General features: G+C 35.4%; 1 protein-coding gene across 1 annotated transcript in view; it reads right to left on the bottom strand.

Annotated features, from left to right (window-relative positions):
• The window catches only part of LOC118838424 (palmitoyltransferase ZDHHC11-like), a 124,457-nt gene that overhangs the window by 24,836 nt on the left and 80,720 nt on the right, over positions 1–18,901 (bottom strand). Inside the window, exons 7-8 of the mRNA XM_036745723.1 lie at positions 16,008–16,120; positions 1,173–1,231 (exon numbers count right to left, since the gene is read on the bottom strand). Coding sequence (XP_036601618.1) covers positions 1,173–1,231; positions 16,008–16,120 — 172 coding nt within the window. The remainder of the gene's footprint in view (positions 1–1,172; positions 1,232–16,007; positions 16,121–18,901) is intronic.

Raw genomic sequence — 18,901 nt, 5'->3', positions numbered from 1 at the left:
GACCAAAATTTTTCCCACCTTTGTCCGAATTGGCAGGTTGGAGTTCCCAGAGGGCAGGTATTACTCCTCTCAGATAACATAGTAAAGATAGCTAATGCAAAACCTTCTCCTAAGAACCTGGTTCAGTCCTTCCCACAACTACACACAGCATCCATAGGAGGTGTAGCCTTAAACTTGGACCATAATAGTAATGAGGCATGGCTCAGAAGGCAGAGTTAGAAGCAATGTGTGGAAGGTACAGAGGAAAATTTGGGCTTGCTGTCAGGAAAACATTTCCTTCCGACTGCCTCAAGACATTGTGGATTCCTTCATGTAAAGGGTAGATGAGCATTTGTTGGGTATGTTACAGTGAAGGTTGCTTAGGGATGAGGGGAGGACTAGCTGGCCACTGAAGTTCTTTTGCAACTCTCAAATTTTATGATTTTATTCTTCTAGAATGTCAGCTCTTTGAAGAAAGTAGCTAATTCACTTTTCTTTTTGTGTCACCAGCACCCAGCACAGTGCCTGGCACAGAGTAGACACTTAATAAATGCTAGTTAGATTTTGTTTGGTTAGACAGGATGATGACTTGGCCACAAAGTTAAAATGGCAGGAAATGCCTGAGAAAGGCTTATTATTTGAAATAAACATCAGTACTGGCAACCATAGAAAGATGTGCCTACAACCTAAAAAATATTTTATATAATATATATATATATTATATAATTTATATAATTTAAATAAGCACTTATATTTTTTGTCTTATAGTATTTTGCTGAGTAGATCCACTGCACTAGTAAATTTAAAAAAATCATTGAACCCCAAATAGGTTTTCTGAGATAACTATACATTCTTTCTCAGAATAACTTGGGAAAACGTCACAGCATTATATACGGAAGATTAACTAGTTATTGACACATTCATTTCCATTTGATTAGAAGCCTGATTAGTGAAATACTGTAGTTAAATTAGAAACATATGCCTTTATACATGAAAAAATTACCACCTTCATAGAGTATTAAGTGAAATATTGATAAAAACAAGTCTATTTTATTCTTACGGATTTCTATCCACATAGGTTATTTTGATTACATTTTTTAGGGAAATTACAGTTCTGTGAGATTTGAATAAGTAGTGGAAGTTGCTTTTACTTTTAGGGATTAAAAATCAGCCCAATTTATTTAAACACTTACCTCTTTACACATGACTCTTGAGCTTGAGGTCTTTTTTTCTGTCCAGCTGATAGCTCACTCTTAAAATGAAAGAAAAGATTTGTTACCTTTGACTTTTCTCCTACTTCATATTATTGAACTTTGAGAAGGGAGATGCAAAAAACATTGACCTAATCCAGGGATGGGGGACCTGCAAAGTTTGGATTCAGTGAAAGGGTAGCACTTGAGGACCTAGAGGGCCACATGTGGCCTCAAGGCTGCAGGTTCCCCACCCCTGACTAAAGTATCATTATTTAGCAGGAAAAAGTAGTTCCTCTATATTAGTTAACATGCCAAATCTTCATTTATTTCCTCCCTCTTGTTGTAGATAGGGGTGTGGGTCTAGGTGTGGGTGTGTATTTGCATCTGGAGGGGTTGGGGTGGAGTGAGGGGAAGAAGGGGGAAGAGAAGTGGGTGTGGTGGAGGCATATAGCATGTCTATCTGTATTTCCCCAAATAAAACTCAGGCTGTTAGGAAGGTACCCTGTCATTAGTGAATTATGTATTCTCCTGGGAAATCATCATACTTTACAGAGATTATGTCTTGTCTTGTTTAGGCAAAGATGATTAAGGTAAGAAAGCATCAGGGCGTCATTGATATAACTTGTAAGGCCCCCATGAAAGACAACCCTTAACCACTAGCTTCAATGTTATAAAAAAAAAGCTAACATTCTGTAGCCTTTAGAACCAAATAAAAGTATATGTGTATATACACATATACAAATATATGTGTATATAAATATATGTATGTATGTATACACACCAAACACACCACAATGAAGTTGTTAGCCTATTACACTCAGGTGGCCATGATTTTATGAGTTACATCTTGGGGTAGGTTCCAGAAAATACTATGAAGCAGGTGAAGTCTGACTTTGAATTTTCCAAGATTTACCATTGACTCTAACTCTATTCACTCTGGGGTCCTGCACTAGGACGAGTCAGGTCTCTGGCTTTGATATTTGGAAATTCTACACGTGTGATTTTTTGTCTTCTATTTATACCTGGAGCAAAAACACTGCCTTGGTATTCAACAATTTAACCACTCAACCTTTATGAAGTGACTTCCATCTGCAGAGTACTATGTTATGTGCTAGTGGAGATACAGTACTTAGATAAGAAATGGTCCCTGCCCTCATGAAGCTTGTGGTCCAAACGTAGGAAATGACATAGATATATAGAGCTAGTGTATGGCAATGTTGCACAACATTATTGGTGTTTTACAACCACATTATTCCCATTCCATGGATTTTTTTATTCTGATAGTCTACCAGGTGGCTTCTTGTCTCTCAGATCTTATGATGACCTGTAGATTTACTAAAACATGTGACACACTGTTGGCTTGGCACCCAAGAGCAGACTCGGTTATCTGGTCCCATCTGAGGATATGGCTGAGGGTGAGGGGTAAGAAGAGGTAATTAGAGTGTATCAGCCTATGTGCCTGCTATGAGAGACAGCAGAGAGGAAGAGAAATACAACAGACAAGAGCAATGGCCATGGACCTAGGAAGAACTAAGTTCAAATCCTGCTTCAGGCACTTACTACCTGAATGATCTTGGGTAAGTGACTTTACCTTTCCAGGCCTCAATCTGAGGCCCTTGCCAGGTCTAGATCTCTGGTCCCATGAACTCAACTATGAATCTGCAAAGTTGGAGGAAGTTTCTAAAAATCTGATTTGCAGGAAAATATTGAAGAGTAAGAGGTCTGATGATGTTACTCTCCTCAAAAATCTTCAGTGGCTTGTCTATAGAATAAAGTAATGAATTCCTTAGCCTTCCATTTAAGGCTGCATCACACCCCTCCCCCTCACCCCTGCCACAGTCTGGCTCCAGCCTACCCTTCTGGCTGTGTTTCACATTATTCTCTTTCAAACACTCTTTACCATTCCAGTTTAACAGGAGACTCCCACAACTCAATATGTTGTCCTCTGGTTCTATGCATTTGCACAAATCATTCTATGCATTTTCCCTAGAGAAAAGGTAGGAAGATAAAATAGCCCTTCTGTCCTGCCCATGTTTTGGTGAGCAGGCATGTCACCAATAAGAACATTAGAGTTCTAATGGGTTTCTCTTCATTGGAGGTCTTAGAAAAGAGGTTATGTGACTACTTGTCAGAAATGCTGTAAAGGGAATTCTTTTTGAGGTACTGGTTGACTTGGAAGATGATGACTGAGCTCCTTCCTAAATCTGAGATTATGACTTTGTGAAATATTCCTTTAAACCACCACATATCATTTGCCCTGTGTTTCTAATCACCAATCCCTCTGACTTCTCTGCTCAAAACACTCCTCTGTCTCTTTTAAAAATTAATTAATTAATTATCTTTTAGTTTTCAACATTCACTTTTATAAGATTTTGAGTTCTAAATCTTTCCCTCTCCCTACCCTCCCCTCTCCCCAATACAATCTAATATAGGTTATACATGTACAATCATGTTAAACATACTTCCACATTAGTCATGTTGTAAAGAAGAATCAGAACCAGAAGGAAAAAACAGAAAAAAGAAAAAAACAAAAAGAAGTAAATAATATGCTTTGATCTGCATTTAGACTCCATAGTTCTTTTTCTGGATCAAAGCACTTCTCTCTTGACACTATTCCTCTATATGCATTGTCTTCTCCTATTAGAAAGTAAACTTCTTGAGAGCGGGAACTGTCTTCTTCCTTGTCTTTGTATTCTGGGAGAAGCCCAGTGCTTAGCATATAGTAAGCTACAATAAAAGTTTTTTCTATGCATTCATTCACTTAACATTTTGTAAGGTGATTCTAGTTTTTCTATTAAGTGACTATTGTCTAGGCTCATATTCGGCCATTTATTTCTCCCCAGATGCATCATCATTCTATGTACAATGGCAAAATCACAAAGAAATTGCCAAATTTCATTCTCTTCAACCTTAAGGATAAGAAGAGGTTCACATGAGTGTATACACACATGCATATATACATATACATGTGTATATATGTATATACATATGTATATGTGTGTATATAGAGGCTGTCTACATTATATATTATATTTCTGTATAAAACATATATGTGCACATGTGTGTATGTGTATCAATAGCCCTTCTGCTGGTTGTTGGGAGTTTAGGCACTGGGGCAGTCAAATCATTGTCCTTTTTGGTCAGGTAAAAATCACATTGAGGGAGAAAATACTCCTCAGAATCTAAAGAATGCCCATTTCCATGTAGAGGACATAATTGAGAATGGAAGTTCAGTATAACACTGGAGGTGTCTAACTTACAGCAAATTATGCTGTTTAGAAAATGTTGTTAGACCAAAGTTGATTGCAGATGAGAGAAAACACTTCCATAGGCTTGAAATTTTTTCTACTGGATCATAGGACTTAGAGTCTTGAGAGATCTTAGAAATCATTTAGTCTGAGCCCCCTCATTTTACAGATGAAGAAAATGAGTTCCAGAGGAAAAGCAATCTGCTGGAAGATGTAGTTTCTATCAAAATGCAGCCAAAAATAGGTAAAGAATAGGAGTCCTAACAAATTACTTTTGTGACAAAAATATGGTTTTGAAATCTATATCAGGGAGAGCAAACAAAAAATAAAGAAAACCATAGACCAATTTCCTTAATGAATAATGCAAAAATTTTCAATAAAATACTAGCAAAGAGAATACAGCAATATATAATAAAGATCATATACTGTGACCAGGTAGGATTTATGCCAGGAATGCAGGAAAGCTATAAGCATAACTGACCATATCAATAACAACCTCTTCCACAAACCATATGATTATATCAATAGATACAGAAAAAGCCTTTGGCTAAATACAACACCCATTCCTATTAAAATCACTAGAAAGCATAAGAATCAATGGACCCTTTCTGAAATGATTAGCAGCATCTATCTAAAACCAAGAACAAGCATTATCTATAATGGGGATAAACTTGAAGCCTTCCAATAAGATCAGGAGTGAAGCAAGAATGTTCATTATCACCACTATTATTCAACATTGTACAACAATTGTTAGTTATAGCAATAAGACAAGAAAAAGGAATTGAAGGAATAAAAACAGGCAATGAGGAAACAAACTTATCACTCTTTGCAGATGCTATGATGGTATATTTAGAAAATCCTAGAGAATCAACTAAAAAACTAGTTGAAATAATTACCAACTTCAACAAAGTTATAGGATATAAAACAAACCCACAAAATCACCAGTGTTTCTATATATTACCAACAAAACCCAGCAGCAAGAGGTAGAAAAAAGAAATTCCATTCAAAATAACCGCACATAATATAAAATACTTGGGAGTTACCTGTCGAGACAAACCCCAGAATTATATGAACACAGTTACAAAAAACTTTTCACACAAATAGAGACAGATTTTAAAAATCATAGAAATATCAATTACTCATGGGTAAGCCAAACCAATATGATAAAATGACACTTCTAAGTTAATTTACTTATTCAGTGCCATACCAATTAAACTACCAAAGAATGGAGGTAGGAAAAAAATAGTAACAGGATTCATCTGGAAGAACAAAAGGTTAAGAATATCAGGGGAATCAATTTAAAAAATCTGAAGGAAGATAGCCTAGTAGTTCCAGATTTCAAACTATATTACAAAGCAGTAATCATCAGAGCAGGGCAGCTAGATGGTACAATGGATAGGGTGCCAGGACTGGAGTCAGGAAGTCAAATCTAGCCCCACACACTTACTGTCTATGTGACCCTGGGCAAGTCACTAAACTTTGTTTGCCTCAGTTTCCTCTTCTGTAAAATCATCTGGAGAAGGAAATGGCAAACCACCCCAGTATCTTTGCCAAGAAAACCCCAAATGAGGTCACAAAGCATTGGACATAACTGAAATGACTAAATAACAATAGTCATCAAAACAACTTGGTACTGGCTAAGAAACAGAATGTTGGAACAGTGGAATAGATTAGGTACATAATATGCAGTAGTAGTGTGATAAACCTGAAGATCCCAGCTTTTGGGGCAAGAACTCAATATTTGACAAAAATTGCTGGGAAAATTGGAAAGCAGTTTGGCAGAAACTGGGCATAGACCAACATCTCACACCATATACCAAGATAAGGTAAAAATGGATAAATCATTTGTACATAAAAGGTGATGTAAATAAATTCGAGGAGCATGGAAAAATGTGCCTGTCAGATCTATTGGATAAAGGAATAGTTTATGACCAAAAAAAAAGACAGAGAGGATTATGGGAAGTAAAATAGATAATTTTGATTTCATGAAATTAAAAGGTTTTGGGACAAAAAAAACTAACGCAGGTAAAATTAAAAGGAAAACAGGAAATTGGGAAAATTTTTACAGCAGTTTCTCTGATAAAGGCTTCATTTCTCAGATATATAGGAAACTGAGCCAAATTTATAAAAATAAGAGCCATTTTCTAGTTGGTAAATGGCCAAAGGATATGAATGGGTAGTTTTCAAAAAAAGAAATCAAACCTATCCATAGTTACAAGAAAAATGCTCTGAATCGCTATTGATTAGAGAAATGCAAATTAAAATAACCTTATACCTATCAGATTGGATAACATGACAGAAAAGGAAAATGACAAATGCTGGAGGGAATGTGGAAAAACTGGGACACTAATGCACTGTTAGTGGAGTTGTGAACTGATCCAATCATTCTGGAGAACAATTTGGAACTATGCCCAAAAGGTTATAAAACTGTGCTTCCCCTTTGACCCAGCAATACCACTACTAGGTCTGTATCCCAAAGAGATCAAAGAAAAGGCAAAAAGACCTATTTGTACAAAAATAAAATTATAGCATCTCCTTTTGTGGTGGCAAAGAATTGGAAATTGAAAGGATGCCATCAACTAGGGAACAGCTGATCATGTTGTGGTATATGATTGTTATGGAATGTTATTATGTTAAAAGAAATGATGAGCAGAGTAGGTTCAGGAAAACCTGGGAAGATTTATATGAACTCATTTAAAGTGAAATGAGCAGAACTAGGAGAACATTATACACCGTAACAACAATATTGTGAGGATGATTAACTGAAAGACTTAGCTACTCTGATCAAGACAATGATCCAAGACAGTTCTAAAGGACTTATGATGAAAGATGCTATCCACTTCCAGAGAGAGAACTGATGAACTCTTATGGTAAAATGAAGCACACTTTTCTTTTACTTTCTTTGTTTTTATTGTTTTATTTTGTTTGTGCTTTCTTCTGCAATATGGCTAATATGGAAATATGTTTTGCATGACTTCACATGTATAATCAATATCTATGCTTTCTCAAAAGGTTGGGAGGGAGGGAGAAAATTTGGAAATCAAAATAAAAAAATGAGTTAATTTTTACATGCAATCAATTGGGAAACAATTAACAAAATAAATAAAAAATATTTTAAAATTTAAAAAATGCAGCCTGGAGTAGTGGATTGAGAGACAGCCTTTGAGTTGTGGAGACAGGTTCAAATATCAGGCTACTCCCACATTCCTGTCTGTGTGACCTTGGACAAACCTCATTTAAATTCTCATTAAATTATTATCTCAATGATCTGCTATGAGAGAGGAAGTTTCCTCAGCAGGAGTTTTAAATACTTTTAATCCAAGTCCCAGAGTCCATTGGTATGGGACTCTCTCCTCACTGGTGGAGATCAATCTTCTACCCTCCCTGCTATGTGAGGGTAGGGTGGAGCTGGTAAGAGCTAGAGAGAGAAGAGTTCTGCTCTTTTCAGACTCTCTTCCACCCCTCATGCTGCTGGCAGGACATTTACTCCACCAAAGAGGAGAGAATCCCATGCTAACGGGACTCAGGTTAATGGGACTCAGAGACTCATGAAATCACAGGCACTATTTTTAATGGTGTACACTAGTGTCTACCTAAAATATATATTCATACATTTCATAAAAATCACTCTCATAACACAAAATCATCATTTTCATATGTCTTTTCAGAAGAAAGGAAGTTATGCATCAAAAAACTCCAGAAATTAAAAATCTTTTGAACTATATCTATATCTTTCACCTTTTGAGACCCAAAGAAAGACATTTTCTCCAAAGGTGTGCAATGAAATAAAAAAAAATAATTTATGGAACAAAACAAGCATTTTCACAACACAGCACAATAAAAAAGATGGCCACACATGAAACTGCAAATCCACTATGCACAAATCTCTATTTCTTTCAAATATACACTAAAATTATCATGTGAATTTCTTTTTTTCTTCCCTCCTACCACCTCCACCCTAAAGATGTCTACCATTAGACACAAATAGGTGTATACATACACATACATATTTTTATTTATTAGTTCTTTCTATGAATTCAATTTTCAGGCAATGTAACGATACATACCACATAACAGACAGTTATGGAAACATGCTTTTGATAGAACAGAAGCTTGATTAGGGAAAATACTGGTTATATTATATACATATACCTTCTACATGAAAGATTCACCAGCCTCATAAACAGAGCATTGACTGAAGGTTATGTTTGAAACCCTCTGTGGTTATGCAAGTGATCTTTATTAGAAACAAAGCTGAAGAGGCTGCCAAAAACAGACAATGGATTCAGACACCTTATATCCCATCTGCTCCACAGATGAGGTTCAATTAACTATTCAAGATTTGAAAATCTCATTATTCATATTTGAAAATCTCACTACCCCCACACGACCTTCTTTAATTGTAGCCTGCAGCAAATAGAAATGGTGGCTCATTGGAAGAAGAGATTTGTTTGTAGAAATAGAATGTCTTATGATTAAAGTCAGCCAATTAAGAGATTAATAGCATAAGTATAATACTTTCTAATATGGGATGTTTTGTTTATAAAAGTTTATTTTCTATTGGAGCATTTTCTTTTTCAAAGCAGTGAAATAATTGAGCTAAAAATGCTTTCCTAGGAATAATGCACTTTACTTTGGACAGAAACTTTCTATATACCAGCTCTCCTCATCTTTTCTATCTCAGACTTGAGACCCACTCTAATGGCAGCAAGGAAGAATGGTTAATTAAAGGTATTGTTTCAGATGATCAGAAAACCCATTCACCTTATACTGAGCCACTTGGATAAGATGTGTTTTCATGCTTGTATCCCTAACTCCTTTGTCCTTCTGTTTCTATCCTGTTAATCCCCAATCCTAAGTGTTCTCCACTGTTAACCTTTTCTGTTTCCACCTCTAAACTGCTGAGTTGATCCTTGCTGGAGGGAGTCATGAAACCACATGGACTGAGTTTATGATAAATTTTTGCTACGTGAATCAATCTGAGTCTTAATTGCTGCCCAGCAACCCTTTCAGGGGGAAATTAGATGGCGCAGTGGATAGACTGCCTAGCTCATCTTCCTGAGTTCAAATCTGGCCTCAGCTACTTACTAGCTGTGTGACCCTGGGAAAGTCATTTAACCTCTGTTTGCCTTACTCCCCTGGAGAAGGAAATGGCAGATCACTCTGGTATCTTTGCCAGAAAAATCTCAAATAGGGTTGCAAAGAGTCAGACACAACTAAAATAACTGAACAACAAAACCCTTTCATTCATCTTTATTTGCTTGTTTTTTTTTTAAATTTTTTTATTGATGTCTCCTGTTTTTTTATATTATCATAGTTATCTGCAGTATCCCTCTTCCTTGTTCTTCTAGAGAGTCATTCCATAACTGATAGCATTTTTTAAGATGAAAAAAAGAGCAGTACCCCAATTGATAATTTCAAAAAGTCTGAAAACATGTGACATCTGTAGACATCCCACCTACACAAGGAGTGGGTTGCTGGTGTCTTTGTTTGAGTCATGCTTGATCTTTATAAATTTGTTACAACTCACTTTTGAAGTTTTGGGTAGTTCTTTCTATTTACATTGTTATAGTTATTGTGTATCTTGTTTTCTTAGCTCTGCTTTTCATCACGTACATCATTTCTTATAGTACAGTAATGTAACATTACATTCACATGATTTGTTTAGCCATTCCCCAATTAATGGTCATCTACTTTGTCTCCAGTTCTTTGCTACTATAAAAAAATGCTACTATAAATATTTTGCTGTATGTAGGGACCTTCTCCCGATCAATAGTGTCCTTGAGAGTATAAACCCAGTAATGGAATCTCTGCTTTAAAGAACATGGACATTTTAGTCATCTTATTTGCATAATTCTAAGTTGCTTTCCAAAAGGTTATATAGCTCTACCAAAAATGTATTATTGTGCCAATCATTTCACAGCCCTTCCTACATTGACTATTGTCATTTTTTGTCATCTTTGCCAATTTTCAGGTTGTGAGGTAAAACCTCAGAGTTGTTTTGATTTTCATTGTTCTTATTAATTAATGATTTGTATTATTCTTTCATGTGGTTGAAAATACTTTTCAATTAAGTATTTGCTTATATTTTTTGATCATTTATCTATTGGGAAATGGCCATTAATCATTTGTCATAAACACAAACACACATATATAAAATGTATATATCTTAAATATCAAACCTCTATCACAGAAATTTGTTACAAAGGTTTTCCCCCCATTTGACCGCTTCTCTTCTTATCCTAGATGCACTTATTTTGTCTATGCAGAAATTTGTCAGTTTCATGTAATCAACATTATCTACTTTATCTTTTGTAATTCTCTTTTTTGGTTAGGAACATATTTCCTACCCAGAGCTGTGAGAGGTATGTGTCTTGCTTGTCTTCTAACTTCTTAAACAGTATGATCTTTAATATTAAAGTCTTATTTCTAGGTAAGAGCATATTGTGGAATATCATGTAAGATGTTGGTCTGAATCTAACTTCTGCAAGATGGCTTTTCAATTTTTCCAGTGGTTTTTAAAAAAACAAATATGGAACTTTTTTCTTAGGTAATTTCTGTTTTCTGCTTTATCAAATACATGGTTGTTGAGTCCCATGGCTTCTGATCCTCCCTTGTCTAGTATGTTCCATTGATCTATCTCTCTGTTTTTTTGACTAATACCAGATGACTTTGATGATTGCTGGTTCATCATATAGTTTGAGGTCTGGAAGTGCTATTTCCCCTTCATGCCCACTTCTTTTCATCATTTTCTTGTATATTCTAGATCTTTCATTTTTCCAAATGAATTTTGTCACTATTTTATCAAATTGTATAAAGCATCACCTCGGTAATTTAATTGGAACAGCATTAAAAGTATATGTCAGTTATGGTAGTATTGTTGTTTTTATTTTATTGGCATGGCCTAGCCATGAGCACTGAATATTCCTCGAGACATTTAAGTTCTTTATTTCTTTAAGGCGCATTTTGTAATTGAATCTATACAAGTCTTATTGGTACTTTGGTAGATCAGTCCCCAGATACGTTATGCATTTTGTAGTTATTTGAAGTGGAATTTTTCTTTTTGTTTTTGCTTCTTGTATTTTCTTATTACACAGAAATGTTGTGAATTTTTGAGGGTTTATTTTACAGTCATTTCTCAAAACAATTTGTGAAATATGGGTACTAATTATTCTTTAAAAGTTTTATAGAATTCTCCCATGAATCCACCAGGACAAGGAGTTTTTTTTTTCTTGTTCCTTTATGCTCAGATTTATTTCCTTTTATGGGATTGAACTATTTAAGATATAGCTCTGATCTTCTAGTTTGGGCATTTTATATTTTTCACAATATTCCTGTATTTATTTTGGGTTTTCTGTTTTGTTAGAATATAACTGTGTATAATATGTCCTGATTATTCTTTTTGTTTTTCCTAGCTTTTTTTTCTTTGTGATTTCACTTTTCTCATTCAATATTTTATTGATTTGATTTTCTGCCCTCTTTAATGAGATTAGCTAAGGGTTTATCAACTTTATTAGTCTTTACAAAGGACAAACTTTCATTTTTATTTATCATTTCCATGGATTTCTTTTGTTTCTTATCTGTGAAGTTCTAGTCTAAATTTTAATATCTCCTCTTTTATGCTCATTTTAGATTTGTTTATTTGTTGGCTCTTTACTTTTTAAAAATACATATTTGGCTCATTAACCCTCTCTTTTTCTATTTTGTTAGTGTATATTTGTAGAGATAGAATTTTTCCTCTAAGGAATGATTTAGCTGAATCCCAGAAATTGTTATTTGCTATTTCATCATTATAATTTTCTTTCATGTAATTATTATTTCTGTGATTTGTTTTTTGACACACTACTACTAAAATTTCATTGTTAAATCCCCATTTGGATATGTAACATTCTTTTATAATTTCTGATCTATAACTATTTTTATTGTGTTATGGTATGTAAAGGATGTATTGAATATTTCTGACTTTTTATATTTGTTTGTGATATCTCTGTGCCCTAATATCTGGTCAATTTTGTAAACGTTCCATACAGTGCTGAGAAATATGCATATTCTTTAGCAGTTCCTTTTAGAGGACACCATAAGTCTTTTAACTCTAATTTATCCAGCACTCTGTTTAACTCCACATTTCCTTTTTTTGTTTATCTTTCTATTGGACATCTAAAACTGAAAGAAGGATATCAAAGTCTCCTGTCACTATTGTGTTACTCTCTATGTCTTCTTATAGCTCAGTTAATGTTTCCTTTGTGAATTTGGATGCTAAAGCATTTGGAGAAATACTAGTTTATTACTGATATTGGTTTGTTTTCTACAATTCTTTTTAGCATAATAAAGTTCCCTTGTTTGTTCCTTTTCATGTATTGAATGTTTTTGCTTTTTTAGCTAGCATGATTGTAACTTCTGCTTTTTTGGATTCACTTGATGCAGAGTAAATTTTTTCCCCATTCCTTCATTTTTATTTTATGTATGTCTGTTTTTTAAATGTGTTTGTTATAAGAAACAGATGGTACTGTTTTGTGTTTTTTTTATTCCATCTGTCATTCTTTGTCATTTTTTTGGATTGTTTAATCCATTCAACTTAAAGTTATGAGAATTAGGTTTACAATTTCTTTCCTCTATTTGTCTCTAATATTGAGTTTTTCATTTATGATTTATTCCCTTTCCTTCTGTAAACACTATACTGTGTTTCTTCAATTACTTTAGCCTGTTTCTTTTAAGGTGGCCCGATTTCTTTCACCCCTGATCTCCTTCTGTTTGTTATGCTTTTTCCTTTAGGATTTTGTTTATTAGCTCTTCTTTCTTTTCTGTTTTTATCCAGTTATTTATTGTTCTACCCTTATTTCCTTCTTAGTTAGTCAAGTAGATACCCCTTTCCTCTCCTTCCTTTCAATCAGTCTTATTTATTAGTTTTTTTTCATTTCTTTTTTTTACCTCTTTCTAGAGAGTTTCTCTTATTTTCTTTATTATCCATTCTCTCTCCATCTCCTCTGAACTCCGATGCTCTGGTTCATGATCTTTATAATTGTCTAGTCTTCCCTTAGGCTTAGTGTAGTCCTGTACAGCCACTCCCAAACATTCCCTCTGTTCCTCAGTTATCTGGCTTGATAGTTCAGAGCACTGCTACACCATTGCCACCTAAGCTAGGGGGAAATTTCTGTTGTTCAGATTTGGGTCTCCAAGGATCTGGGATGAGGGTGGGTTGGGGGTGTGGGGTTTAATTTGGAGCTTGCATCTCTATGCCATTGAAGAGAAGGAGAGGAGACTAGGGTGTGGGGCTGGGTTGTCTAGTGTAGCTTTACTGCTGGTAGCTTGGGAGGTGAGGGAGAGGTGATGAATGAGTTCAAGATAAGCATCAATTAATTTTTTCAAATCTTTTTTTTTTTGATTCTGGGTGAGAATGGAGACAGCTGAAATCGTTTTTATCTCTGGTGCATAATTTCTGTTTTGCAGAGATTTGATAAATTGTGGGATCAGAGAAGACATCTAGTTTTCTACCTTGTTTGTCACATGACCCAGAAGTCTCTTTCTTTGATCTTTGATGCATTTCCTTATTGTCCTTTTCAGAGAAGCAGTTCCAAATCTCCTCTGTCCTCAAGCTTCCATCTCTTTCTCCACCTCCCTTTCACTCAACAGGTGGCCTCACATCTTTTTTTGGATTGTTTAATCCATTCAGGATTCCACTCATCTCTCCATCATATATGGATTTAAAGTCAGAAAGTACCTTAGAGATCATTTGTTCCAACCCCCTTCTTTTTTCAGTTTCAGAGGATCAGATTTATGTACTATTTGCTGAGACTGTTTCCCTACATATACCCTTAATTCCATTATTCCTATGTCTATCTTGGACCTTCATAGTGTTTCTCTCCTCCTTCCTACCTTCCTTCCTTCCTTCCCTCTTTTGTTCCTTATTCCCTACCTTCCTTCCTTCCTTCCTTCCTTCCTTCCTTCCTTCCTTCCTTCCTTCCTTCCTTCCTATTTCTCTGTCTCTGTCTCTCTTTTTGTCCGTGTCTGTGTCTCTGTCTCTCACTGACTTTTTCATCTTTCTTTATTAGTTCTTTCCTCTTGCTTACTCAAATTCTCATGTTTCCCCTGCCCTAGCAGAATTTTCCCTTAAGCTTGCCACTCCCTCAGGCCACTTGCTCCATCTCTCCTCCCTTTCATTCTTCATTCCTCAGTCTTCTTCAATCTTGCTTCCCTCCACACCATTTTACTAAAACTGTTGTCTGTTAAGCAGAAATTCCAATTTTGCTACTAAATCTTCATTTTCTCTTGAACTTTTTGTAGTATTTGATCCTAACGATCACTCCCTCTGTGTTAATACACTCCTCTCTTAGCTTCTCTTAACATTGCTTTTTCTTGTTTTTCAATAGCACCAGTCCACTCCTCAGTTTCTTTTGTTGGTTTCTCTTCCTTCTCTTCCCCTCTAGGAGTGGACAACCTTCAAAACTCAATTCCAATCTAATCAAACTACTTGTTATTCACTGAGTCATAGTATTTAATAGGACATTAAAGAGGTACATTAGAGATCTAGTCCAATCTCCCAATTTTCCAGATAAGGTTGTTGAGGCCCAGTGAAATGATTTCATTTGTCTAAGGTCACACAGGAAGTAAATAGCAGAGCTGGGACAAATGACTTCATTTACACTACTTTCCAAGGGGAATTGATTGTTGGAATCCTTTTCCTTCAAGGCCTAGCAATAAGAGCTAGTCAATATTGATATAGTTCTTTAAGTTTTGCAAAGCACTTTACAAAATCATCTTACTGGATCTCCACAACAACCCTGGGAGGTAGGTCCTATGATTAACTCCATTTTACAAACTGAAGCAAGCAGCAGTTAAATGATTTGCCTAAAGTCACATAGCAAGTAAGTATCCATTGTGCCACATAGCTGCCTATGTGTAAGGTGCTGAATATATATGGACAAAATTGAAATAGTATCTGCTCTCCGGGAGCCTATATTTTACATCATTTTTTTCAAAAATTCATCTTATATCTCTATGCTACCAAGTATAGCCCTTCAGGGTCTGACACTGACTGAAATAATATAAGTTATCATGAAGGAAATTAAACAAACTGACACATTAACCAGCCCTGTTTAAAAATAATCTATAAAAACCCACTGATGGCTCTCCTCAAGAATGATTGAGAAAAAAGCTAAAACTGAAAGTTGTCACCTGGCCCCACTTATTCTTACAAGGTATTCTTTACAAATACTTTGTAAATTCTTACAGAGAAGTTGGAAATTCTTACAAAAAGTATTTTATAAAGTCTTAAGATTTACAAAAATTATAAAATTCTTACAAAAAAAGAATTTATGATATTATTACAAAGCAGTCTTACAGAATCCCAACATAATTATAGAATTACTTAAAGTATGTATATTTAAAAAAAATAATTACAAAGTAATTCTTACAAATTAATCCTTAAAAGTATTGATCTGTATGACATATACAAAGAACTCAGTGATTGAATCTGTCGTTAAACCTGGCAATGCCAATAAATTTTCCAATTTGACCAACTTTCCACAATTTCCACAAGAATAAAAATGAAAAAAAAATGTGAGATAAATCATTCCTGTTAAATTCCTACCTCAGACTTGGAAAGGGAGGATTTCAGTGGTGCAGAAATCTTCATCTGGAGATTTGTGCCTTGCTTTTGACGTCCCTGGGTCATGTAATCAAAGGTGCTCAGTTGCCGGAACACTGGATGGGAAGAACAGAGAAAAGCGTAGAATTATTGTAACATATCCAAAGAGGAATGAAGGCTAGAGAGAAAGGATTAGTTCCTTTATTAGACTGAGGTATTCTTGAAAAGGTGGAGAAGAAAATGGCAAACCACTTTAGTATGTATGCCAAGAATACCCCAGATGGGGACATGAAGAGTTGGCCATGACTGGAAGGGACTGAAAAACAACAAATTCTCAAAAAGGAGTCATGTGACTCTATTAGCTCAAAGAACTATTAGATGTGCTTCCTATTTCTGTTTTTGTTTTAGTTTTAGATCAAGGCCAGGCATAATGCTGAATGTAATGCTTGCTGCTGGAGGAGGCTGAGACTGGTAGATCATTTGAGCTCAGGAGTTTTGAGCTGTAATAATTCTAAAGCCAATTGAATGTTCACACTAAGGTGGTGAGACCCTGAGAGCAGGGGTCAGTAGGCTGCAGAAGAAAGATAAAACTGATCTAGGTCAGAAATAGAACAAATTTTCAAGAACAAAAGAAGCTGATTATGCAAAGTCTTATAGATAATTTGAAAAAAATTCTGTGGATATGGATTTTTAAAACAGTAGTAGCAGCAGCAGGGGCTGCTTTGGCACATTATTTTCTCCACAGCACATCAACTTATCAGTTTTGAATTTCTCCTTTCCTTAAGACCAATACACATGAGAAGCAGATGGTTTCTAAATATTTCTTTTTTAAAATTTATTTAATATATTTAGTTTTCAGCATTGATTTTCACAAAAGTTTGAATTACAATTTTTTTCCCCATTTCTACCCTCCCCCTACTCCAAGATGGTGTATATTCTGGTTGCCCCATTCCCCAGTCAGCCCTCCCATCTGTCACCCCACTCCTCTCCCTTCCCCCTTTCCCTTTTTCTCTTGTAGGGCAAGATAAATTTCTATGCCCCATTGCCTGTGTATCTTATTTCCTAGTTGCATTAAAAAACTTTTTTGTTGTTGTTGTTTTTGAACGTCCGTTTTTAAAACTTTGAGTTCCAAATTGTCTCCCCTCTTCCCTCCCCACCCACCCTCCCTAAGAAGGCAAGCAATTCAACATAGGCCACATGCGTATCATTATGTGAAACCCTTCCACAATACTCATGTTGTGAAAGATTAACTATGTTTTGCTCCTTCCTAACCTATCCCCCTTTATTGAATTTTCTCCCTTGTCCCTGTCCCTTTTCAAAAATGTTTGTTTTTGATTACCTCCTTTCCCATTTGCCCTCCTTTCTATCATCCCCCCTTTTTTATCTTCTTCCTCCTTCCCTTGGGGTAAGATACCCAATTGAGTGTGCCCCTCACCTGCCCCCTCTTCCCTTCCTACAGAACCACTTTTTCTTGCCACTTTTATGTGAGATAATTTACCCCATTCTATCTCTCCCTTTCTCCCTCTCTCAATATATTCCTCTCTTATCCCTTAAATTGATTTTATTTTTTTAGATATCATCCCTTCACATTCAACTCACCCTGTGCCCTTTGTGTGTGTATATATATACCTACATATATACATACATAGACATACACACGTATATATATGTATACACATACATATATACATATTCCTTTCAGCTACTACGATATTGATGTCTCATGAATCATACACATCATCTTTCTATGTAGGAATGTAAACAAAACAGTTCAACTTTAGTAGGTCCCTTATGATTTCTCTTTCTTGTTTACCTTTTCATGCTTCTCTTGATTCTTGTGTTTGAAAGTCAAATTTTCTATTCAGCTCTGGTCTTTTCACTGAGAAAGCTTGAAAGTCCTCTATTTTATTGAAAATCCATATTTTGCCTTGGAGCATGATACTCAGTTTTGCTGGGTAGGTGATTCCTGGTTTTAATCCTAGCTCCATTGACCTCCAGAATATCATATTCCAAGCCCTTCAGTCCCTTAATGTGGAAGCTGCCAGATCCTGTGTTATCCTGATTGTTTTTCCACAATATTCAAATTGTTTCTTTCTGGCTGCTTGCAGTATTTTCTCCTTGACCTGGGAGCTCTGGAATTTGGCGACAGTGTTCCTAGGAGTTTTCTTTTTGGGATCTATTTGAGGAGGTGATCTGTGGATTCTTTCAATTTCTATTTTACCTTCTGGCTCTAGAATATCAGGGCAATTCTCCTTGATAATTTCTTGAAAGATGATATCTAGGCTCTTTTTTTGATCATGGCTTTCAGGTAGTCCAATAATTTTTAAATTATTTCTCCTGGATCTATTTTCCAGGTCAGTGGTTTTTCCAATGAGATATTTGACATTGTCTTCCATTTTTTCATTCCTTTGGTTCTGTTTTATAATATCTTGATTTCTCATCAAGTCACTAGCTTCCACTTGCTCCAATCTCATTTTTAAGGTAGTATTTTCTGCAGTGGTCTTTTGGACCTCCTTTTCCATTTGGCTAATTCTGCCTTTCAAGGCTTTCTTCTCCTCATTGGCTTTTTGGAGCTCTTTTGACATTTGAATTAGTCTATTTTTTAAAGTGTTGTTTTCTTCAATATTTTTTTCAGTATTTTTTTGGGTCTCCTTTAGCAAGTCATTGACTTGTTTTTCATGGTTTTCTTGCATCATTCTCATTTCTCATCCCAATTTTTCCTCTGCTTCTCTAACTTGCTTTTCCAACTCCTTTTTGAGCTCTTCCATGGCCTGAGACTAGTTCATGTTTTTCTTGGAGGCTTTTGTTGTAGGCTCTTTGACTTTGTTGACTTCTTCAGGCCATATGTTTTGGTCATCTTTGTCACCAAAGAAGGATTCCAAAGTCTGAGACTGAAT

This window comes from Trichosurus vulpecula, chromosome 1 (assembly GCF_011100635.1).
Source record: "Trichosurus vulpecula isolate mTriVul1 chromosome 1, mTriVul1.pri, whole genome shotgun sequence".
In the NCBI taxonomy this organism is placed as follows: Eukaryota; Metazoa; Chordata; class Mammalia; order Diprotodontia; family Phalangeridae; genus Trichosurus; species Trichosurus vulpecula.
This window is presented reverse-complemented; position numbering and strand designations above follow the sequence as displayed.